General features: G+C 43.8%; 1 protein-coding gene across 1 annotated transcript in view; it reads right to left on the bottom strand.

Annotated features, from left to right (window-relative positions):
• Katnal2 (katanin catalytic subunit A1 like 2) overlaps nt 1-24,194 on the bottom strand; it is a 74,921-nt gene extending 50,727 nt beyond the window's left edge. Inside the window, exon 1 of the mRNA XM_060377023.1 lies at nt 24,089-24,194. Within this exon, the coding sequence (XP_060233006.1) occupies nt 24,089-24,139 (51 nt within the window). The 5' untranslated portion in view covers nt 24,140-24,194. The remainder of the gene's footprint in view (nt 1-24,088) is intronic.

Here is a 24,194-nt window from a genome sequence, read left to right as displayed (position 1 = left end):
GCTCAATCACAATTTTTTAAACTTGGAATATAATATACTATTATAAAAATTTTAAATAGTTGTTTACCATATAAAATAGGCTTATAGCAAATTCTACTACCTTAACCCCAGACTCACACTCTATGAGGGAAAATCAACTATTTTAGCCAATCTAATATTGTTTCCATGACTCTAATTAATACATCAGGTTCATGAAATATGACTGCCCTGTTAAGCAACATAAGAATTAAGCATATCACACCCTCACTGTCCCCTCCCCTCACGGTTAGATCACTATCCAGTGACTGTATTAGGACTGCGTAATAGTTCACAGCTAAACCACAAGTAACTGTTGTTATTTATTGTTCTACGACAATTTTTTCTTTCTTATAATCAATAGTCATTTTTTTATTTTACGAGGTTACTTTTCAATATGCTTGGAAACTTTCTTTCCTGGTCAGTTGCTTATCTTGTTGCTATGACAAAATGCTTGAAGACAGCAACTTACGGGAAGAAAGGTTCATGCTGTTTACAGTCCCAGGGACTACATCATGGTAGGGAAGGCACAGCAGCAGGAGCTGGAAGCAGCTAACAGCACTGTGGCCACAGTCAGGAAGAAGCAGCAATGAATGCTTAGGTTGTGTTCTCCTTTATTCAGTCTAGGACGGCTGGATGTACAAGGTCATCCTAATCCACCTTGGTCATCCTAATCTAGATAACCCCCCATAGACAAGCCCAGAGGCTTGTCTCTTCAGTGATCTTAAATCTCTTTAAAAAGATGTCTTTTTATAATTTTTAATTATGTCTCTGTGTCCATGTGAATGTGTGCAGTTGAGTGCATGTGGCTGCAGAGGCCAGAGGTATCAGATCTTCCTAGAGCTGAAATTAAAGATGGCTTCGAGACATCTGACCTGGAAAAGCAGGTTCCAGACATGTTCTCTGGAAAAGCACTGTGTGCTCTTCAGCTCCGAGACACCTTTCTAGCCCTCTTCAGTGATTCTAGATTCTGTCAAGTTGACAACATTAATTCAGTCTTCCATTCTATTGGTCATTGCATTGTTTTAATAGCACAGATTTTTTTTTTTCAGTAAAGAAGCACAGGCAGTAAACTGTTGAAAACTGACTCAATTGTTGGTTAAGAGGCCCAGTCCACTGTGGGGCCACCCCTGGCCAGGTGAGCCTGGCTGAATAAGAAAGGTAGCTATGCTGGACAGTTTTATGTTAACTTGCCACAAGCTAAAGTCACCAGAGAGGAGGGAACAATTAACAAAATGCCTCCATAAGATTAGGATATACACAAGATTTTAAGCCATTTTCTTAATTAATGATGGATGGAGGAGGGCCCAGCCCATTGTAGGTGGTGCCATCCCTGGGCTGGTGGTCCTGGGTTTTATAAGAAAGCAGGCTGAGTAAACCATGAGGAGCAAGCCAGTAAGCAGCACCCCTCCACGGCCTCTGCATCAGCTCCTGCCTCCAGGTTCTGACTTGTTTGAGTTCCTGTCCTGGCTTCCCTAGTGATGGACTACACTGTGCAAGCGTTAAGTGAAATAAACCCTTTCCTCCCAGCTTGCTTTTGGTCATGGTGTTTCACCACAGCAATAGAAACCCTAAGTAAGACGGTGGCTTTCTTATTCAGCCCAGTTCTGTGAGTCTTGGGGCAACCCAGTAAGCATCCTCTGTGGTTTCTGCCTCAAGCTCCGGCTTTGAGATCCTGACTTGGCTTCTGTCCATGATGGACTGTGACCTATAAGATAAAAGAAACCCTTTCCTCCCCCAGTTGCTTTTACTCATGGTGTTTATCACAGCAACAGAAAGCAAACCTGAAAAGAACTGGTATCAGGAGAAGGTGAGTTTGCTGTGGTAGAGCTGATGTGGCTTCTATGTCCTGTGCTTCATTGTGGGTGGCAAGTGAAGGAACTGAAAGTGGAAAAGCCAATTAGTGCCCAGGGCTTGAGGGGCTGTTTTGGGAGCTTGGGAAAGATGATGATGGTGGTAATGGTGATGATACACATAGGAATAGACAAAAGAGACCTGGCTTATGAAGTTTCAGAGGGTATCAAAGACTTTATTGGATATTCATGTGAAACAATTGAAAGAAGGATCCGTGGAAGCAAAGCCTTCTGTGTTTTACTATGATAATGATGCTAGTCAGCTGAGGCCACACCTGGGTTGGTCGTTATAAGAAAGCATGCTGACAGTGAGTCAGAGGAGCAAGCTAGTCATTAGCACTCTTCCAGGAATTCTGCTTCAGTTGCTGTTTGGGTTCCAGCCCCAACTTCCCTCAGTGATGGATTGTGACCTGGAAACGTAACCAAATGACTTCTTTCCTCCCCAAGATGCTTTTAGTCAGAGTGTTATAGCAGAACCACGAAAAAAAAAAAAGTTACCAGAATACCCCTCCAAAATCTACCAATTCCAGAGTAATTTTTCTAATGAGAGTTACTTTGATCAAAATTCCAACAAAGAGCTTAAAAGGATGATAAATATGTTCAAATGAAAAAGGAAGTGAATAAGTTCCAGAATGAATTCCAAGAAGGCACAAACAGCTGAATGAAATAAAGATGTCAATGTGGGACATGAGGACAGATTTCAATAAAGATATAGGAATATTGAAGAAAAGTTCAAATTGAAATGATAATGGGGGGACTTCAATAAGTGAGGAAAACTTCACCAATAAAATAAATCTTGAGAAGGACAAAGTGGAGGACTTGGTACACTCAATCAGTAACAGTGATACAAAAAAAAATTTTTTTTTTCTTTGAGACAGGGTCTCACTATTTTGCCCTGGCTTTCCTGGACCTCGATATGTAGACCAGGCTGGCCTTGAACTAACAGAAGTCTGCCTACCTCTGCCTCCCAGGTGCTGGGATTAAAGGGGTGCACCACCATGCCTGGCCAATGATAACTTTTTAAAAACATATTAACACATCAGGAAAGATCTTTGGGACAGCACAAAAAAATAAAATCTACAAAATATGAGCATAGGAGATGGACAACTTTATGTCAAAGGCATAGAAAATATTTTCAATAAAGCCATAGCAGAACATTTCTAAGTCTTAGAAAAGACCCCTCCAATACAAGAGGCATATATAGAACACTAACTAGAGGGGACCAGAAAAGACACTCTCCACATCATATTACAGTTAAAACTCTAAATATACAGAACAGAAGGTATACTGCAATATGCAAGAGAGAAACATCAAATCATGTATAAAGGCAGGCCTATCAAAATAATAGCAGATTTCACAACAGAAACTTTAAAAGCTAGAAGGGCAAGGAATGATAAATTTCTAATTCTGAAAACCAGAGATACCAACCCAGACTACTATACCCAGTTGTCAAAACTGACGGAAGAATGAGAACTGAAGCTGACGGCAAGCTGAAGGAACCTCTGACTACCAAGCCATTTCCACCATGGCTGCTAAAGGACTGCAGAAGGGCATAACACTGTATTATATTCCCTAGGAGTCTTTAGAGAAGCAGGGAAAAGATCGGACTTCACAGCACGTCTGAATCATAACAGACTATTTCCAAGTCCGTGGAGAATCTTTAAACACTGACCCACCAACCCAGGAAAATACTTGCTCAGGATGAAAAAAAAAAGGTGAAGCTCTAACTCAAACAAGAAACAAACACCCTAATTCTGGAGATGGAGGGAACTCTGGAGATGGAGGGAACTCCGGGTCCTAAGTTGATCTGAATACAATTTAGTTTCTCAGAAAGCCTGGCCTAATGGCACATGCCTACAATCCCAGGGGGCAGAAGCAAGAGGATACCAAGACAAAGGCACCCATTGCTTCACACTGTGATCCTGTCTCAAAAAAGAAAGGGGGAAGAGTTCGCCTATCAGAGGGACACGTACAGTTTTTACTGCATTCATGGTAGCTGTTCCAGTGCTATCAAAAAATATTTCCTTTGGTTTGTTTCTCATTTACTAAACTCACAGTTCCACAGTCCTGTTCTCTGTGACAGAAGGCAAAAAGTACAGAATACCCTTTAATTTAGTTAGATAAAATTCTATTTGAGATTGGGACCACTTTAAAAATGGCTTTCAAAGGACTGAAGATATGGCTCCACAGTAAAGCACAAGAAGCCTTAGTTAATTCTCTAGTACCAGGAAGACAGGATGGTGCTTCTGCATTACATACACTGAAACAGCTTACAGTTGGGGGTCACTGGCTTTAAAATAAACTAACTTTTACTTTAAGGCAATATAGATAGAGATTCACTATTTTACAGTGGCAACAAGGTACAGAAATGTCTAATAGGGAATATTTAAGATGTGCTTCTGTCCAGCACAGAATGTGGTTGTTCTGGTTTCCTGTCTGTTGCTGTGGTAAATAACCGGACAACAGCAACTTAGAAGAGAGTGTATTTGGCCTTCAACTCCAGGTTAAAGTTCACCACAGCAGAGAAGGCACAGTAGCAGGAGCTTGAAGCAATGGTCACCAGCTACGGTCACGGGTGGAGAGAAAGGGATGTGAGCTTGCCTGCTGGCCCGCCCTGCTGGCTTTCTTCCTTCTCATATGGTTCAGGGCATCCTGCCTAGGTGATAGTGCCACCCTCTGTGGCTGGCTCCTCAGACATCAACTGAGACAATCAAAACAATCTCAAAGAGACACGCCCAAGTGTCCATCTGGCCAAACCATTCGTCGACTGAGGTGACTCCCAGGTGATTCTAGGGTGTGCGAGACCAACCAGCACAATGGCTTACATTGTTTGCATTTTGAATAGAATGTCTTTTATTCTTTGACAGTTTTATGCATGTCAACACTTCATCTTGATAATATGACCCCCATTTTTTAATTGGTTGAGACAGGCTCTTACACTGTAACCCAGGCTAGCCTGGAACGTGTCCTCTGTCTCAAGCTAGCCTTGAACTCCCAATCCTGCCTTTGCCTATGAGCCTTAGCCACCATGTCTGAGTCACAAAATTCTAAATTAATGGCATAAAGTCTGCCAGACCTACAAGATCTTTCTCTTCACGCCCTTTGAATTGGCATAGAAAATCATCTTCTAAATTAAAAACTAAGAATGAGCCATCAACAAATGGTCAATTGAAAGTATAAATGAGGATGTATTCCAGAAATGGACACAATTAGATGCTCAATTAATTTCTGTCTACCAAGGAAAAGAAGCCCAGGAGTGAACATTTAATCTAGGGGCTTTGTTTGTCTGTTTCAATGATCTGGCTGTTTACATCTTCCTTCATTTCCTTTGTGGGCTATTGTGCCAGAAAAATGCCTCCATTATCAGATTCAAAATTGAATCCTATGATACTGTAGCCTGAGGAAAAGGAAGCATTGAATATCATTCCCAGTTTCAGACCCCAAAGATATTTAGGAAACGTTACTGTATGTGCTCCACATGCAGCATTAGTGCTTTCAATTTCCTTTACGGGTGCAGTGGAGATTCATTTGTGTGAGCTCGTTTCAATTTCTGTAACAAGATCTAAATTTTGCATTGAGCTTTCCATCTCAAAGACAAAGTTAAGAAGGACACATCTCTTGTTTCAAATGTTTGTTATAGCTCTAGTCTTCCATCCTCAAATCTAATACTTATCTCAAAGCTTGTGTGCCAATAGGATCTGATCTGTTTTTGTTTTCTGATAACTTCCTGATTCTACCAAGAAAGTTCCTAGATTTCAAAGGTTCTACACCCTAATAAAACACTAGAACTATGTTCTAGTTCTAAAACTAGAGCCAGAATGTTCCACAATCCAGGAAGGAGATTATCATATATAATACAGAGCCAAAATTGATCAACTGAGTTCCTGAACATAAAAGCAAGTTTTGAGGTAGACCCGGTGGTGGTGAAGACCTGTGACCTCAGCCTCTGGGGATGCTGAAGCAACAGGCCAGAAGTGAAGATGCCTCAACTACAGCCTGGGCAATTTAGCTTGTCTCCAAATAAAAACCAGAAAGAGAGCTCAAGACAGAGCTCAGTGGTAGAGCACCCTGCCTAGCATGCCTAAGGGCCTAGGTTCAACAAGATGAGGAGACTTGTTTGTAGTCATGAGTATTAATCTGCATGAGAAATGCCCTTTCATAGACTTGAGCATTTGAGCCCTTGCTTCCCAGATGGTGGCGTGGAGGTTAAAGGCAGGCCCCACTACACTTGGCTTGGAAACGTCTTTGATATGTCTCTTCAGAACACACAAGCATTGGAAAGCAATGAGACAAAGGGCTGGCTCTACTCTTTGTCTGGAGACACACCCCCTTTTTCTCTAGTTTCCCACTTCTTTGCTCATGCTGGATTCCATTTCTTCTTCTCTCCCTGTTCCATGGGTATATGCAAATTCATCAAAGTTGTTTTTTTTTTTTATTTACTTAGGGTTTTCTTTTTTATTTCTCATATGGGGATTTTAGAACTCACTAAAGTGAGCTTGGTAAGAGTTGTCATCAGTACCCAATGAAGTTCTGGTAAGCCAACCGTAAGTAGGGGCAGGCTCTGGCCAGGGCAGCCCACCACCTGAGACAGACAGCAGTCAGGGCATGGCTTGCAGCCTGAACAGAGTGGATATATAAGGTCAGGGTCCTATGCAACTTGAGGAACAAGACTGGTCCACCCTGCTGCCAGGAGGGGGTTGTACCAGGGACAGTGGTAGCAGCTGAGAGGGCACATGGGGCAGTGCTCAAGCTGCAGGCCTGCCCGGCTGCCAGAACTGACCCTGAGAATCTGTGGTAATGTCTGAAGAAACTCTCACTTGTTCATCACCACGGGCATTCTTATTCTTGTGCCTGCATCAGAAAGACGGTGCACAAGCTGCTTGGCTCCTTTGCCAAGGACTTGGCAGCCCAATGAAAAAAGCTGGCTCTTTCCGGACCCAGCCCTGTATCTGGCTCACAGGACTTCAAGAGGAGCCAAGGTGGAAAGCACCCCAGGGGGTCAACTCGGGGGAACCATACTTTCAGTGCTGCTCTCAAAACATGACAGTGCCTACGAGCTGCCCCCATAACTGAGAGCACTGTCAAAGAGGACAGAAAGCTGGAGCCAGGGACTAGAGGATTCGCCACTGGGAGCAGAGTCACCAGCTTCTCCCCCACACCAGGAGTCTTCTTATGACCATGGGCCAGGCCTCCTCATGGTTGCCTGTCCTACTTGTCCTTATCCCATATCAGTGAACAGCAATCAATCCCTAGAGAATCCTGGCCCCCCTCTCCCTGCCAAAGCCTGGAAATGGCCATACCAATGCCTTCTGAAACAGGCAAGACTCCCCTGGGGAGAAGAGCAAGAACAGGAAGTCAGCCTGGACAAGTCTCCTGCGTTGAAGAACCAGAAATCCCAGAAGTCCTTTACAAAACCTAAAAAACCAAGGCTGCCCTCTGGGGGCAGCGGAAGGTGCCGGCTGCCCTCTAGTGGTGGCGGAAAAAGAACGTATAGGAAGCACAAGCTGGCTAAATATTTGCCCAATGGCAAGTGGCCTCAGACAACAAACAGGCTAGGAGTCTGGAAAACTTGGAGGAGACCCAATCTGACCCCAACACACCAGGTCCAAACTGCTTGAACAGAGGAGAGACAGCAGTGGCACACCGGGTGCCTGAGGCAGAGAACAAATTTCAAGCATTCCCAAATCACAGAAAGAAAAAAGTCCCATATAGCCAGTTGGCATGGAAGGTCCGAGAAGGAAGGAGCCTTTGTCTTTGGGGCATACTTTACCTGTGATCAGCTACTCAAGAAAAATACAATGAAAACTTCAGCCTCCACTCAAGGAGAAAAGTTTAAAAGTGATTCAAAAAGCACTAGAAAAACAAAAGCATGGGCTTGAGTTTATTTACCTACTGTGTTCAGCCAGGGAGGCTGCAACCTGTGAAAGCAGATGGGGCAAGCTGAAAAAGATTTCCCCTGAAGTCACAATGCAGCCACACCCTGTATGACCCACCCTTCACCCCAGGAAGAGAAGGAAGAAGAGGCTGGCCATGCTGCTCACAGACTGAGTCCTAAAGCACTGGGGCAGTCTGATGCTTCCAGCTGTGGCAATCTTCCCAAAGGGATGGCTTTGCAAGTAGCAGTGCGACCTGGTGTTCACAAAGCAGGTAGATTTCATCTCAGAAGTGACAGCAATCCCCAGTTCTGTCCTTGAGCCAGCTCTGCAGGAAAGCACACCTGCTCAGCTTATGGGGTGGAGAAGCATAACCAGGAACACAGGTCAAGGTACGGAAAATTCACTTACAAAGACTTTAAGGGAGAAAATCCTGAGAAACACAGTTCTGCTGGGAAGCGTAAACACTAAGCACACCACCCTATCATGTTCCAGGGAGGCAGAATTCTTGAATAGGAGGGGCAGAAGTCTCTGGCAAAGCCATAATCCCACCAACCTTCCTGCACAGAAACCACCCTCACCAGCAGTGCCAGCTGCAAGAGCGGTTTGAATCCCACAGTTCTCACCCCGTCAGCACCAGAGGGTTCTCACCATGCCAATGGTCAACATCAGGAAATCTACTGGCCAGAAAACTGCCCTGCCAGTGGCCAAGTACATTAAAGATCAGAAGACTGGGCCAAAGTTAAACTGAGAGCCCTCCCTGCACTGAAATTCCAACAGAAACATAATTCCTTCTCATGATCCCAGCTGGGCTCTGACCCCTGCAGTTCTCCAAGGGCTCTGACTGTCACCCCACCTTACATAGACACTCACTGTTAAATATCTGCTTTGTAGACAGTTACATGATAAATATCTCTGGGTTGCACTGGATAAACCAAGAAATTACCAAAACATTATACATGAGAATTTTGTAAATCTCAGACTAAAGAAAGACTTCTTAGACAGTTACCTACAGTCCTGGGGTTTACTAGCATGTTTATTTAGCATATTTAGGTTTTTGGCATATTTATTCGAAGCCTGTAAATTTTATCTTAATTTTTTCTCTTGAGAAGGATCTCTTATGTAGCTCTGGCTCTCCTGGAATTCACTATGTAGACCAGACTGTCCTCAAACTCACAGGGATCCACCAGCCTCTCATTCCCAGCTGCTAGGATTAAAGGTGTGAGCCACCAGACCCGGCTTTATCTTATTTTTTTTTACATCTTCATGAACTATATTTGTATTCAATGCTTTTTCAAAATTCATTTTTATTAACTTTAATTAATTGTACTAAATAATGGATTTTCAAATGACCCTATATTTGTGTATATATTGTACTTTGATCATAGTCACTTTCTAATTACTGTCACTAGTTCCCCTCTCTCCCTCCCATGGTCCTGCTCCTAGTCCCTCCTAATTTTACTTCTTAGTTAGGATTTCTATTGCTGTGATGAAACACCATAATCAAAGAAATTTGGAGAGGAAAGGGTTTATTTGGCCTACACTTCCACAGCACTGTCAGGACAGGAACTCAAACAGGTTAGTAACCTAGAGGCAGGAGCTGATGCAGAGGCCATGGAGAGGTGCTGCTTACTGGCTTGCTTCCCATGGCTTGCTCAGCCTGCTTTCCTATAGAACTAGGACCACGAGCCCAGGGATGGCACCACCCGCCATGGGCTGGGCCCTCCTCGTCCATCAATTAAGAAAATGCCTTACAGCCTTACAGCTGGACCTTATAGAGGCATCTTCTCAGATGATGTTCCCTCCTCCCCAATGACTCTAGCTTGTATAAAGCTGACATAAAACTAGTCAAGACAATATCTTCTTTTTTTTTTTAATTTTTCATCAATTACACTTTATTCATTCTGCATCCCCCCATAAGCCCCTCCCTCCTCCCCTCCCAATCCCACCCTCCCTCCTCCCTCTGCATGCATGCCACTCCACAAGTCCACTGATAGGGGAAGTTCTCCGCTCCTTTCTGATCTTAGTCTATCAGTTCACATCAAAAGTGGCTGCATTGTCCTCTACTATGGCCTGGTAAGGCTGCTCCCCCCCAGGGGGAGGTGATCAAAGAGCAGGCCAATCAGATTATGTCAGAGGCAGTCCCTCTTCACATTACTATGTAACCCAATTGGACTCTGAACTGCCCAACAATATCTTCTTTTAAAAAGAAATCTAGACTCTGCCCATGAGAAGCATGCGGCGTTGCCTGACATCCATCAAGCACTGTGATGGTTTCGCCCATTTTCCTGCATCATTTTGTTCCTTTGTGTATTTATGGCAGATTTCTTTGATAAATTTGAGCATATCAAGACAATAGGAGAAGCTAGAAAGATGGTTTAGTGGTTAAGAGTGCTGTCTGTTCTTCCAAAGGACCCAGGTTCAAGTCCCAGCACCCACAGGGCAGCTCACAACTGCCTGTAACTCCATTTTCAGAGGATCTGAAATCCTAACACCAATTCACACAAAATAAAATTAAATATTTTTTTTAAACAAAAGACAACAGTAAACAGGAAAAAACTAGAAAGCATAGTTCACTGTAAAGAAAACAAGCCAGGCCTGGTAGCACACACCTACAATCCCATCACTTGAGATGCAGATTCAGGAGAACTACACAGAGCATTGAAGGCTAGTGGGTCATGTAGTTGTTGTCTCCCGGGACAAAGAGAGAGAGAGAGAGAGAGTTCTCCAAACCCTCCTCCTTTCCATAATGCTTTTGCTCTCTTTGCCTGCCTTTGAGTCTTTGCTAAAGGCAATTGTTGTTGGACTCTCTTGTAAGCCCTGGAAAATATTGTCTTGTTCTCACTTGGCTGCTTTCCACTTAATTCCATGACCCAGCAAGCCCCGGAAGACTAGGAGTTAAAGATAATTCTCTGGAGTTCAAGGCCAGCCTCTGGACATAGGTTCAAGGCACAGACACACACAGTCTCTGAAACAGCAGTTTCTCCTCTAGTTTATCCTTAAGGTATACCTGTATTGTGTGTGTACATGAATTTTCTACTGCACAAAAAGTAACCACGGCCTTTGAAGCCACCTTTTCCAAGGGCATTTACCCTATGTATGTGTCTATATATTTTCTGCTGTACAACACATGGCCATGGGCTGGGCATGGTGCCACATGCCTTTAGTCCCAGTGCTCAGGAAGGCAGATGGATTTCTGTGAGTTCGAGGCTAGCTTGGTCTACAGAGTGAGTTTCAGGCTGTTACACAGAGAAAACTTGTCTCAGAAAAATTAATAAATGACTAAATTAATAAAGACATGACCATGGCCCTTGAAGCCACCTTTTCCAAGGGCATTTATCACTCCAAAGAGTCTTGGCCAGGCATCATGATGTACCTTTTTAATCTCAGCTTCAAGAGGCAGAGTTTGGCAAGTCTCTCAAGAGCAGTCAGAGCTACATGGTGAGACCCTGTCTCAAAAAAATAAAAAATAAAAATCTAAGACACTGAGTAGTGATGGCAACTTCTAAGTGTTGCAGTCACAAAAGCTGAATGTAGGACTCAGCAAGTCAGGAGACCTAAAGACACCAAGGGCTCTGTCCTAGAAATAAATAAAAGATGTCAAGGTGCTTCTGCCCAGTTTCCTATCCCAGCTTTGTTGCTTGGAGTGTTTTGAAGACGTAAGCTAGGCTGACATCAGACTCATGAGCTTCCCATCCCATTTAATTGAATGCTTCAATTAAAGGTATGTGCCCCACCTGGTCACTTTTTTTTATTCTATTCCAGGGCTGTCCTGGAACTCACTGTGTAGATCAGGCTGGCCCAGAACTGAGAAATCTGCCTGCCTCTGACTCCTGTAAAGGAGTCAAGGCATGCTCTGGTGACCAAGGCAACTTATAAAGAAAACATTTAGTTGGGGGCTTGCTGACAGTTTCAGAGGGTGTCTTAGTTAGTGTCCTGTTGCTGTGAAGAGACACCATGAGCACAGCAGCTCTTACAAAGGAAAACATTTAACTGGGGCTGGCTTACCGTTCAGAGGTTTAGTCCATTGTCAGCATGGCAAGAAGCATGGTGGCATGCAGGCAGATTAGGTGCTGGATAGCAGCTGAGAGTTCTGCATCTGGATCCACAGACAGCATGAAGAGAGAGAAGCTGGGCCTGGCTTGAGTACTTAAAACCCAAAGCCCATCTCCAGTCACACACTTCCTCCAGCAAGGCCACACCCACTCCAAGGCCACACCTTTAAGTTCCCGTCAAGTAGTGCCACTCAGTAATGACCAAGCATTCAAATATATGAGCCTATGGGGGCTATTTCTATTCAAACCATCACAGATGGTAAGTCTATGACCATCCTGCCTGCGAATATGGCAGCTGACAGGCAGGTATGACATGCTGGAGCAATAACTAAGCGCTTAACATCCAGATCCAAAAGTTGGAGGTAAACAAAGAGACTGGGCTTGCCATGGCCTTTCTGAAACCTCAAAACCCTCCTCCAGTGACACACCTTTTCCAACAAGGCCACACCTCCTAATCCCTCCCTAAACAGTTCCAAGTATTCAAATATATGAGCTTATGGGGGCTATCCTCATTCAAACCCCACAGCTACCTCACCAGGTAGGCAAGATTGTTTTCACTGTACAAAACATTAGCAACTCTGAAGGGACAGATTGAGGAAGTCTTTCTGAAAACTTTGTGTTTGTAAAAGATCCCTTAAGAGGCTGGGGAGAGTGGTGCAGCCTTTAACCCCAGCACTCGGGAGACAGACACAGGCAGATCCATATTAAAGGTGTCCCTTCCCACCTCAACGATCCACATTCGAGGTGGGTCTTACTCCTTCAAAGGATTTCATTAAGAAAAAGAAATCCCTCATAGATGTGCCCAGTCATTTGGGTTTTTAGTTAATTCCAGATGTAGTCAAGTTGACAAGAGATCTGGCCAAGAAGAGCCGTGACGACAGCAATAGAAAAGTAACTAAGGCAGAAAGACATTGCCTGTTTTTCCAACACTTGGGAGTTCAACTGGGAGTTCAATCAAAGTCATTTTCAGCAACAGTTGAGTTTGAAGTCAACATGGATTACAAGTGACACTGTCTCACAACAACAAGGACAATGAAAAACAAGAATACTTTCCTGAAGTATTGAGGGGGCAGTAAGGAGGGTGATGGAACACTTGTGGTAAGAGCACAGTGGGCCCTTGTCTTGCAAACAAACAGAAACCAACTAGATAGCCAACTATCCCATGATCCTGCTATACCAGTCCTGGGGGAAGACCTGTAAGAATCTGAGCCAGCACACAGGAAGATGCCTGCATGTCCATGAGACACTGCTTACCACAGACAGGTTGTGGAATCAGTCCAGTCACCCACAGTGGGAAATGGACAGAGCAGATGCCAATGTTGTTAAGGCATAAAGGAAGACCTGAGGGACTTGTTTGAGATGAGAGATCCAGTCTGCATCTTTCTGTTAGGGTTGCTGTATGGATGTATGCATTTGTCAGAACTCATGGTGGCATAGACCCAGGAGAACAAATGTTACTGCATGTTAATGTGTTATGTATGAGTAAAGATTGAGAACAAAATTACATTGTTTACAGAAAAATGGGCAAAACCAAAATTATTGTGATAAACAAAATGTCAAAACTAGAAAGACTAATGCTACATGTTCTTTCCAATGTGAAGAATCTAGATTTTGTTTTAAAGCAGAGTAAGGAAGTTCATTCCTGTTATTCCAGCACTCAAAATGCTAAAGTGGGAGGAGTATGGAAAGTTCAAGTACAGCCTCAGCTACAGAGTAAGTGCCAGGCTGGTTAGAGCTCTCCAGCAAGACCATGGCTCAATAAATAAGTAAGAGACAAGTTAGGGAGAGCAAGGGACCTGGCAGGAGGGAGACAAGGAATGAGACAGAGGGTTATAAGGATGAACATGTACTTAAAGTCCATTGTATTCATGGATGAAAATATCATAATAAAGTCCACTATCTTGTACAGTTAATATATGTTTAAAAAAAAAGACTTTCAAAGTAAGTAATAAAATAAGGGGACATAGAATGAAGAAATTATTCTCTTGTGTGTAAGGAAATATAAAAACACATATACCATTATGACATGTAAAGGAGTAAGATGTTACTGATGGCTGTTTCTTCTACAGCATTCTATAGCTGTTCCCTCCGTACTGGAGCGTTCTCTCCAGGAGGGGGTTTGTGCTCATGAGACTCAGGAGGTCAACAAACTCCACAATCTGGAAAAAGCCAAAACTTGCCAGATTCACTAGGGTCCCTTTTCAGAGCGACAGCTGCACAAAACAACTGCTGGGGCAGGAGAGTGAGCAGTGCAGCTGCTAGGAGCTCCTCTGACCTGTCATTTGCAGGAAAATGAATGGAGCTGAAGCTCTTCGTGTTAAACAAAGTATGCCAGAACCGTAAAACCAGTATCGAGTGTTCTCTGTGGTGTGCAGGGAACTGCCTCCAAGCTGTGTGGAGAGCTCCGGGTGCCTGGCTTTCAGGAGTTCTGTGTTGGAGTGGGCTTTGCACAGATGCAACTGGTTTGGGCTCATCTCCGATCTTGGAACCCCTCACTCATACTCCTGTAGTAACCACAAGAAAAACTTGTTGGTTCATCAAATTGGGCTTTGGCACCCTCATTACTTTAGTCTACAGTGGATTTCCTTTCTGGGGTGAATAAAGTGTGTGAGTGTGTGTGTGTGTGTGTGTGTGTGTGTGTGTGTGTGTGTGTGTTGCAGTGTGTCTCCCTGTAACATAAAGAAAGAAACTGTGCAAGAGCCAAATGTAGAAAAGGTGGCATTGACTTTTTATTATACATTTTTCTGTTTGTTTTTGAAACAAGATTTCTTACTATGTCATCCAAGCTGGCTTGGAACTTGCTATGTAGACCAGGCTGCCTGCAAACTTGCAATAATTCTCTTGTTCTATCCCTTGAGTGAAGATATTTCAGACATGCAGATGTGTGGCTACACATTCTACAAACAAGCTATTGTTTGGTCCTGCTAGCTTTGAACGCTCAGGGATCCTTCTACCTCGGCCAAGGAGCACCAGGATTTAAAAAGTGGCTCCTGTACTGAGTCTGTTTGCACTTTTGTGTCTTTCTAAAAATCAAACCGTAGCCGGGTGCAGTGGTACACGCCTGTAATCCCGGAGTTTAGGGAGGCAGAGGCAGGCAAATCTCTGTGTGTTCAAAGCCAGTTTGGTCTACAAAGCGAGTCCAGGAGAGTCAGGGATATACAGAGAAACCCTGTCTTAAAAAAAAATAAATAAATAAAATTAAAATTAAACTGTATCGAGGCTGCAGAAATGGTTCAATGTAAGAATACCTGCTGCTCTTCCAGACAACCTGAGTTCAGTTCCCAGCACCCACAGCAGTCCACAACTGCCTGGTGCATACACATGGTATACACCCATACACTCACATACACACACTCACATACATTCTCACTCACTCACTTACACATAAAAATAAACATTTGTTTAAAAAATCTACTATATTAAACCTAACATTTGTATACAACAAAATGCATCTAGTTGAAGAGGACAGAGAGGGCTAGAGAGATGGCTAGGAGTCAAGAGCACTTGTTCTTGCAGAGGACCTGGTTTCAGATCGCAGCACCCATGTCAGGACACCTGCCTGCATCCCCAGTGACACAGCATCTGTCTTGGCAAGGGTTTTATGGCTGTGAAAAGACACCATGACCCCAGAAACTCTTATAAAGGAAATCACACTGTCATCATGGTGGGAAGCAAGGCAGTGTGCAGGCAGACATGGTGCTGGAGAAGGAGCGGAGAGTTCTGCACCTGGATCCATGGTCAGAGTGCACCATGGGGCTTGGCTTGAGCATTTGAAACCTCAAAGCCCACCCTCTCAGTGACACACTTCCTCCAATAAGGCCACAACGCCTAATGCCACTCCTCAAGCATTCAAATCTGAGCATCCTTATTCAAACCACATTATCTGCCACCCTCTCTGGCCTCCAGGAGCACCTGCTTCCACTCAGAGTCACACATACACATAAAATGGGGTAGGAGACCAGATCAAAAACTTTTAAGAAACATACACACAGGCAATCAATACTTTCCTGAAAGTCAGAACCTTCCTAAAGATATCCCTTCTGCCTGGATGGTTATAGCAGATTCCTCATGGGTTTCAGGCCTGTCCTGGTTGCCTGTTAGCAGCCTTAAGCTGCCTTAAGTTCCTTGTCACACTGGCTTCTAAGTAGCAGCTCATAGCATAGCAGCTTGCTTTGTCAGTCAGCAAGTGTTTCTTCAATTTGGAGGCTTTGGGGGTTTTACAATCTACAGGAACACATTTGACCATACTTTCTCCATATACTTTTCTCCTCCCCAAGTTTACCCTTGAACATTAATTGCATTTATCCAGGATGTGTCCTTCATTCTTTTTCTTTGGTCTTTTCTCTGTGTGCTTCAGTTTAGATCATTCTGCTGTGAGTTCTTCAGCTCACTAATCTACTTCTTACGCCATGCAGTGAATTTGACATTTATGAGCAGTACTGTTTTTTCAACTCTTAAAGTTTCATTTTACTCTTTGTTTCTTTGTTTTCAAGAGAGGGTCTCACTATGTAAACCAAGCTTGCCTTGAACTCAGATCAGAATACCTCTTCCCAGTGAATGCTGCAATTAGCCAGGTGGTGATGATGCATTCCTTTAATCCCAGCCCTCAGGAGGGAGGCAGTGACAGGCAAATCTCTGAGTTCAAGACCAGCCTGGTCTACGGAATGAGTCCCAGGACAGCCAAGGATACACAGAGAAATCTTGTCTCAAAACACACACACACAGACACACACACATACACTCCTACTTTCCATTTTATTCTTATTGTACCTTGTGCCTTTCTCCTTCTGTGGTCATGTTTTCCTTCTAATCCTTAAGTGTATTATGACAGGGTATTTATGTGAACATCTTTCCTGTGCGTTTGACTGTGTACCGTGTATGTGACTGGTGCCTGTGGAAGCCAGAAGAAGGCATCAGATCCTCCAGAGCAGGAGTTACTGACAGTTAGGAGCCACCATGTGGGTGCTGGGAACAGAGCAGCAAGTGCTCTTAGTTGCTGAGCCAGGTTTCTTATCACTACACAACTTTTCATCACATGCCAGACATTGAAGCTATCAAGACATTTTTCTTTTGTTTTCTATCTTTTAAAAATCTATTAAAAATTTGGGGGGAGTAGAGGTGAAGTCAGAGGGAATTCCAGGGAAGTTGGCTTTCTCCCTCTACCATGCAAGTCCTGGGGACAGAACTCAGGCTGTCAAGCTCAGTGGCAAGCCCCCCCCCCCCCCCCCCCGCGCGCGCACCTTCTGTGGAGCTTCTGTCTTTTGACATAAGGTCTACACTGACCCAAAACTTACTACGCAGTCCAGGTTGGCCTTGCCTTGGCAATTTTCCTGACCCAGTTTAGCAGGTGCTGGGATTACAGGCGACCAGCACAGCTGAGGCTGTTTTATGGCACTCTTTGAGACTTTTATTTTGGCAGACAGGGTGGCTATTTCCAGGGCAGTCTGATCCTACCAAGGCTTGCTGGGAGCTTCCTTGGGGAGGGTATTTGAACGAGGCTTTGCTTTGGGGGCTAGTTTTGCTTGTCTCTCTGGAGTTGTTCTGAGATCTCTGTTCCTAAGATTCCTTCACACAGGTTTGGCCAGAACCCAGCATCTCCCAAGGCTGAGAGCACCAGTGGGTGTTTACAGTTCCCTGGCAAGGTTAGTCTGCCCGTGGGTGCCTTAGTATTCAACCCAAACTTAAAAACTATGGGATTGTTCTCAGCATAGATCTCTCTTCTCTATGACTCTTCAGTCCCCAAATTCCAACAATAAGTGCTCCAAACTCCAATCTGCCTCAGCAGACCTGCCATGCTCTTAGGTTCTCCTTCCTGTGCCAGAATCCAGACACTGCTCCCAAGCAGAAAATCCCTCACCACCACACTGTCTCAACTCAGTGATACAGTGTTGCATATTTAGTTCAGTTTTCTTTGCTGTACCTGTGTGTGTACACTTACATGCACGCTAGAGAACTACATCAGATATCTTCCTCAATTTTTTCTGCACTTAGTTTTTTTTTATTTGCTTATTTTTATTATTTTATTTGCATTGGTATTTTGGCTGTGTGTATGTCTGTGTGAGGGTGTCAGATCCCCTGGAACCGGAGTTACAGTTAGTTGTGAGCTGCCATGTAGGTGCTGGGAATTGAACCCCAGGTCCTCTGGAAGAGTAGCCAATGCTCTTAACTGATGCACCATCTCTCCAGCCCCCATGCACTTAGGGTTTTTGTGTTTTAATACAGGTCTCTCACTAAATCTGGCATCTGCCAATTTGGCTAGAAGAGCTAACCAACAAGGCTTCAGGAATCCCCTGTCTCTCCTGCCCATCTCTGGGATTTACAGGCACCTATCACCACACACACACAGACACACACACATCCTTTTTATATGGGTAGTAGGGATCAAACTTAGGTCCCTATAGCAAGACAGGTATTATGGGACCAGCTGCCAAAAGTGGTAAGGTCTCACTTCGTAGCCCTGGCTGACCTGGAACTTTCTATGTAGACCAGGCTGGCCTTGCATTCACAGAGATTAGCCTGCCTCTGCCTCCCAGGTGCTAAGATTACAGGTGTGTGCCGCTATGCCCAGATCCAAACCAGTTCTTAAAAGTCCTTTTTAGATATATGGGTGGGGCTGGAGATGGGGCTCAGAAGTTATGAACACTTGCAGCTCTTCCAGAGGACCTGAGCTCCTAGCAACCTGGTTGAGCAACTAGGAATTACCTATAACCCCAGCTCTGGAGGTTCCTATGCCTGTGACCTTTGCAGGCATGTACACACACATGGCAGCACACATACATATAGATAAAAATAAAATCCGGGCTGGAGATATGGCTCCATGGCTAAGAGCATGCATTGCTCTTGCAGAGTTCAGTTCCTACCACCCCCAACTGCCTTACATCCGCTCCAGTGGATCTTAGGACTCCATGAGCACCTGCACTCACATGTGCGCATACATGCACACATACTCACACATATTTATACACACAATGAAAACTAAAATCAACCTTAAAAAGCAAAATCTAGGGGGCTGAAAAGATGGCTTAGAAGTTAAGAACACTGGCTGCTCTTCCAAAGGTCCTGAGTTCAATTCCCAGCAACCACATAGTGGCTCACAACCATCTATAGTGAGATCTGGTGCCCTCTTCTGGTTCTCAGGCACATGTTCAGGCAGAATGATGTATAAATAATAAATAAATAAATCTTTTTTAAAAAATCTTAAAAAAAAAAGATATATTTGGGTGGTGGGATTTCTATTTCTTGGTAGTTAAAAGGAAAACTTAACCAGGCATGGTAGTTCTGGCAATAATTCCAGCATGTGGGAGGCAGAGGCAGGAGGATCATAGCAAGTTAAAGAACATAGTCTACACAGTGAGTTTGGTGTAAAAACCCTATATCAACCCTCCCCTGAAATAAGTATTTGTGCAAATAAAAACCATTAAGGATGTTTTAATTCAAACATTCCCGGTGGTGGTAATATGTCTCCATGGTTAGGGCATGATGCTGGCAAAGTGTTCCAGCTTGTCTGAGAAGTCTCCCTGTCTCGGTAAAGGCTGAAGCCCAAGAATGTGGTTCAGCAACACCATTTCCTTTTATGTTCTGGGTTTTTGTTTTGTTTTCAGACACAGCCTAGCTATTTAGCCCAAGCTAGCCGAGAACTTTTTATATAGCCTAAGCTACCCTTGAACTCTCAGCAGTCCTCCTGCCTCTGCATCCATTGTGCTGGGGTTGCAACAATGTGCAGCTTTTAAAGCCACAGCAATTTGAACATTGCCCACAGGCTGAAGCAGTGGTCAGTGGAGAAGCAGTTAATCTTCCCTGTGTAAGAAGAGAGCAGAGCGTAAGACATGAGTTACTTAAAATTCAGCCTAGCTTTCTGGTGATTTAGAACTTGTTTAATTAGTATTTAGAACTGAACATTGTTTATAGCTATTGGTATTTCAATAGATGTTTAAATGTTTTGAACATTTGAAGTTTAATAAGCCTCAGTTGTTTGAAAGAAAACACTGAGGTAATTACATTTTCAATTACTTGGGTTTTTTGTAGGGATCCAGACAATTAATAAAAGCTAAGGCATTTAACACTCATTTTAAAAGTTAGTCAACTGCTTCATCAATTAGGTAAACATATACTAAATAATTTTTTAATACAAAAAGCTCACCCTAGGCAAAGCTGAAACCTCTTTTAAAAGTACATGAGAAAAAAGTACATAGTTCTTACCAATGGAGAAGATCCTCTCCAACCAGCTGAGACTGGTTGAAAGAAAGGAAGACTGGCTCTGTGTCCCAGTTATCTGCAGTGTATCTGTGAGTGTGTGGATCAGGCTTTCCAAAAAACCATTCCTGGACATTAAGCCAGTCATCATTAGTTTCTGATTGTGTGTACACATTTAAAACACCAAAGCCATTGCTCTTTACAACTTGCCTGGTCTCCAAGCATTTTAGAAGTTCTTCTATTCAAGTTGAGAAAAAAAAAAAAAAATGGCAGCGGTATACACATTGGGTACAATCTTTTCTTTTGCTTTTTTGAGACAAGGTCCCGTTCAGGTATCTCAGGCTGGCAAACTCACCAGGCAGCTAAAGATGACCCTGAATGAAACCCTATCCTCTGACGCCTGCCTCCTAAGATTACAAACACTGACCTGACCGTCATGCCCAGTTATGCTGTGCTGGGGATGGAACTCAGGGTTTCCTGCATGCTATGAAGACCCTCTACCAGGTGAGCTACATTCCCAGCCCGTAGATATAGTCTGCATGTAATTAAACACTAAATTTAAAATACTGGAAGAGAAAATCTACCACCGAAAGTCACCAATAGCATCAGTAGTTCATAGACTCTTGATACAAATCTGTATTTATCAGGGTTCTTCCAGAAAGACAAAACCTGTAAGAGACACTATATATGTGCAAGTATGTATGCACACACAGACATACGCACTTCAGGGTGGAGAATGAGGCATCCTTAGGTGTCCTGGGGTGCATGGGTGTCAGATGACAGAATCTCAAATATCTTGTGTAAAATGTAACTATTTGTACATAACCTATACCTAAAGTCATCTCAAGACTACTTTACCCATTATAAATTCCTCCTAAAGGCGGAGAGATAAAGGAGTGAAGATAAGGAGGAGAGAAGAGAAAATTATCTTAAAATATGTTTATGTTACCTTTTTTTTTTTTTTTTTTTCAGAACTGAGAGCATGAATTCCCTTGATCTAAATATCCTCTGACAAATCTGAGACCACACTGGGCCACAGGAGACACTTGGAAACATTTTGGAAATCCTAACACAGTATACAAATTAGGTGATCACAATTCCTGTGGATAGCTAGTTCTCTTTATAACAAATTCACCTGTCCCTCCTCAGAACCTCTAATCACCACAGCGCCATTGCATGCAAACCCGAGCATAGCTAAACATTGCTTTAGCGCCATCTAGGGCCTAAAACAAAGCAAACAAACAAAAAAGACATCTTTGTCTTTAAGCTTCAGAGAATTCGTTTTTTCGAATATGCTACATACAGATAACAAATAATAAATTACAGTTGGATAGTGGATTTTAATGTACAGACTCTACAGAGCTTGGAGATATGTTTGATCAGAAAGAATGTATCTGTGGCTGAGGGAGACAATGCAGAGTGGTGAGGAAGAGCCCTGGCACAGGCAGTTTTCCGTCTCACCGTAGTGTTTCATAGGTCCTGTCAAAGTTTGGGTTTCTTTTTCCAAGTATAATGGAAAGCTATTAAAAGGATCCCGGCCAAAAAAGAGTAACATTCAATGAAGACTGGAGACAGGCAAACGCAATAGAGAGTAGCTAAAGGGCTACTGGACAGGGCAGGTGAGGGCTCGCTGGGCATCAGGATGGGACAGTAACACACACTACCAAAGATAAGTCACAGAAGTAGAGTGAAGAATGTTTGTTGATGCTTTTCTTCTGTAAGGAACCGTGGATGAGTGGGAATTCTGATTTGAATAAATGGGTGTATACTGATACATGGTCTCAGAGTCAAGAAGATGAAAAAGGTATAGGTGTTGACAAGGAAGGTTGAAAGTTAGGTACTCAATGTTAAGACAAAGATACTAAAGTTATCCCACTTGCTATGGCAAGTAACCAGCAACCATTGTCTTCTCCATACAGCTGAGCAGGGTGAGTTAGAAGCAGTTTGGAGCTTTCCCACATATGGATACAATAGAAATCATGCAGGTGTGAGACCATTTAGGACCGGCTTTAAACCCCTGGCGTGTGTTTGCAATGCCCTTTCACAAGCCCGGCCCACTTTGTTTCAGCAGGTCCTGCTGGAGCCCAAGAATCTGTTCTACCACAAGGTCCTGGCCAAACGCACCAAAAATGTAAGACCTGAGGGTCTCACAGTTCAGGAGTTCAAGATCGCGCCCTTCCCAGAAACTCCCCCAGACCAAGACTCATTGCAAAAGCAAGAGGTTTATTAACCATTGCGCAATGGGGTCACCCCTGCTGGTCAGCAAAGAGTGGCACCGGGAGACAAAAGCCTTTAGGTTTTTAAAAGAAAAATTGCGGGAAATTTGAAGTTGCAGTTTTGGCAATTTAGGATTGGATGAGGAAGTTATAAAATAAGATAATTGGTTAGTCTTAGGTGCTCAAGCTTGGCCAGTCCTGCCAAGTATGGATGCAGCTGCAATTAAAGGTGGGGGTGGTTAGCTTCATCCTTGAAGCTTAGGGCTGTGGGCTCTTGGCTGGAGGTCAAAAGCTACTCAGAAGAAGTCTGGATTTGTTGCTAAGAAACACTATCTCAAAGACAAGGGTCTGGTCCTTCTTTTTGCTGAGTGAAGGTTATTGCTTGCTTGCCTTTTTTTTTTTTTCTATCTGTCCTCACAGATAGGGTCACATTTTTTCATTCTCTGGAAGGGTACTAAGAGACTTTATCTTAACCTGAACCTAAAACTCAAAACTATAGGCTTTAGACGACATACAGGTTACAAAGTTAGTCTAACCCTTTCAGCAGCACTTCTGACTCTGGTGCAGGTAGCTCTGGCTCCGAGTGGAGTGGGCCTAAACCAAGGCCTGCGTGAGGAAGTAGCAATAGCAGAACTTACAGAGCGATGGCTCCTGGTTAAAAACACTGGCTGCTCTTCCGCAGGATCAGAGTTCAATTTCCAGCACCCACACATCAGCTCACAACTGTCAGTAATTTCAGACCGTGGGGCTCCAATGCCTTCTTCTAGCCTCATGGGCACAGGCATACATGCAGGTAAGGCACTCATATACACAAAACACGTTCTTCAAAAGGTAAAAGACACCAGGGCCAGTGATTCATAACCTTCGCTATACCATCTAGTCATCACCTGTGGAGCTTTAAAGTAAATTATCAATAAAAAGATCCCATCCGGAATCCCTGAGTAGATGCCAGATGTCCGTCTTTAGCTTTCATTTTATTCATCTTTCTCAGCACCCGGCACCCCCGAGTACCCACAGTATTGTTTTCATGCCGGGTGCCTGCAATACGGTAAGCTTTCAATTCATGTTCACTGTTGTGGAAATATTGCTGGCAGTAGCAGGCAACCCAGACCGCAGGATACCACGGGACGTATTGTAAATTCATGGAACCCTTGAGTGAAAGGATCATAGTCAGTTCTCTTATTTCAAATGGAGATCCTGAAGGGGGAGGGCTCATCTAATCCCTATGAACTCTATCCTTGGTAATGACAGCTGAGGACCCAAATCTACAATTCTACCTTCAAGTCAAAGCCTTTCTTTCTTTTCCTTCCTTCCTTCCTTCCTTCCTTCCTTCCTTCCTTCCTTCCTTCCTTCCTTCCTCCCTCCCTCCCTCCCTCCCTCCCTTCCTTTCCTTCCTTCCTCCTTCCTTTTTTTCTTTCCTTCCTTTCTTTTTTGTTTCTTTTCAGTTTTTGTTTTACTATTTTTCTTCGTTTTGAGACAGGATTTCACATGTATCCTCCCTGGCTAGCCTGGCACTTGCTATGCAGACCAGGCTGGTTTTGAACTCAGAGAGACCAGCCTTTTTCTGCACCCCCAGGTGCTGGCTTTAATGCCCAGATCAACAATTTCATTTTGCACACTTCAAACTCACATCAAGAAGCAGCCTAATCTGACCCTTAAAACCCAATTTCCTTAAGTCACAAACCGACCTGCTGGTCTGTTTGGAAAAGTTCAATGTCATCCCCAACCCCTCCACGATTGGCCCCCAAGGGAGGGCCTGGCGCCTGAACCACTTGGGCAGCCGCCTCTGTTGCCATAGCAACTGAGACTCGCGACTCAGCCTGTTGCAACAAGAGTTCCTGGTACAATCCTGGGCTTTGCTTGTTTGGGATAACTGTCCTTACCGCCTCCCGCGCCTGGTGCGTGAGTTTGAGAGTCTGGTAAGAGAGCTCCATTAGACACTGAGCCAAGACCCACGAGAAGCGAAGAGCTAGCCCGCCACCAGCGGAC

This window comes from Meriones unguiculatus, chromosome 2, assembly GCF_030254825.1.
Source record: "Meriones unguiculatus strain TT.TT164.6M chromosome 2, Bangor_MerUng_6.1, whole genome shotgun sequence".
Lineage (NCBI taxonomy): Eukaryota > Metazoa > Chordata > Mammalia > Rodentia > Muridae > Meriones > Meriones unguiculatus.
This window is presented reverse-complemented; position numbering and strand designations above follow the sequence as displayed.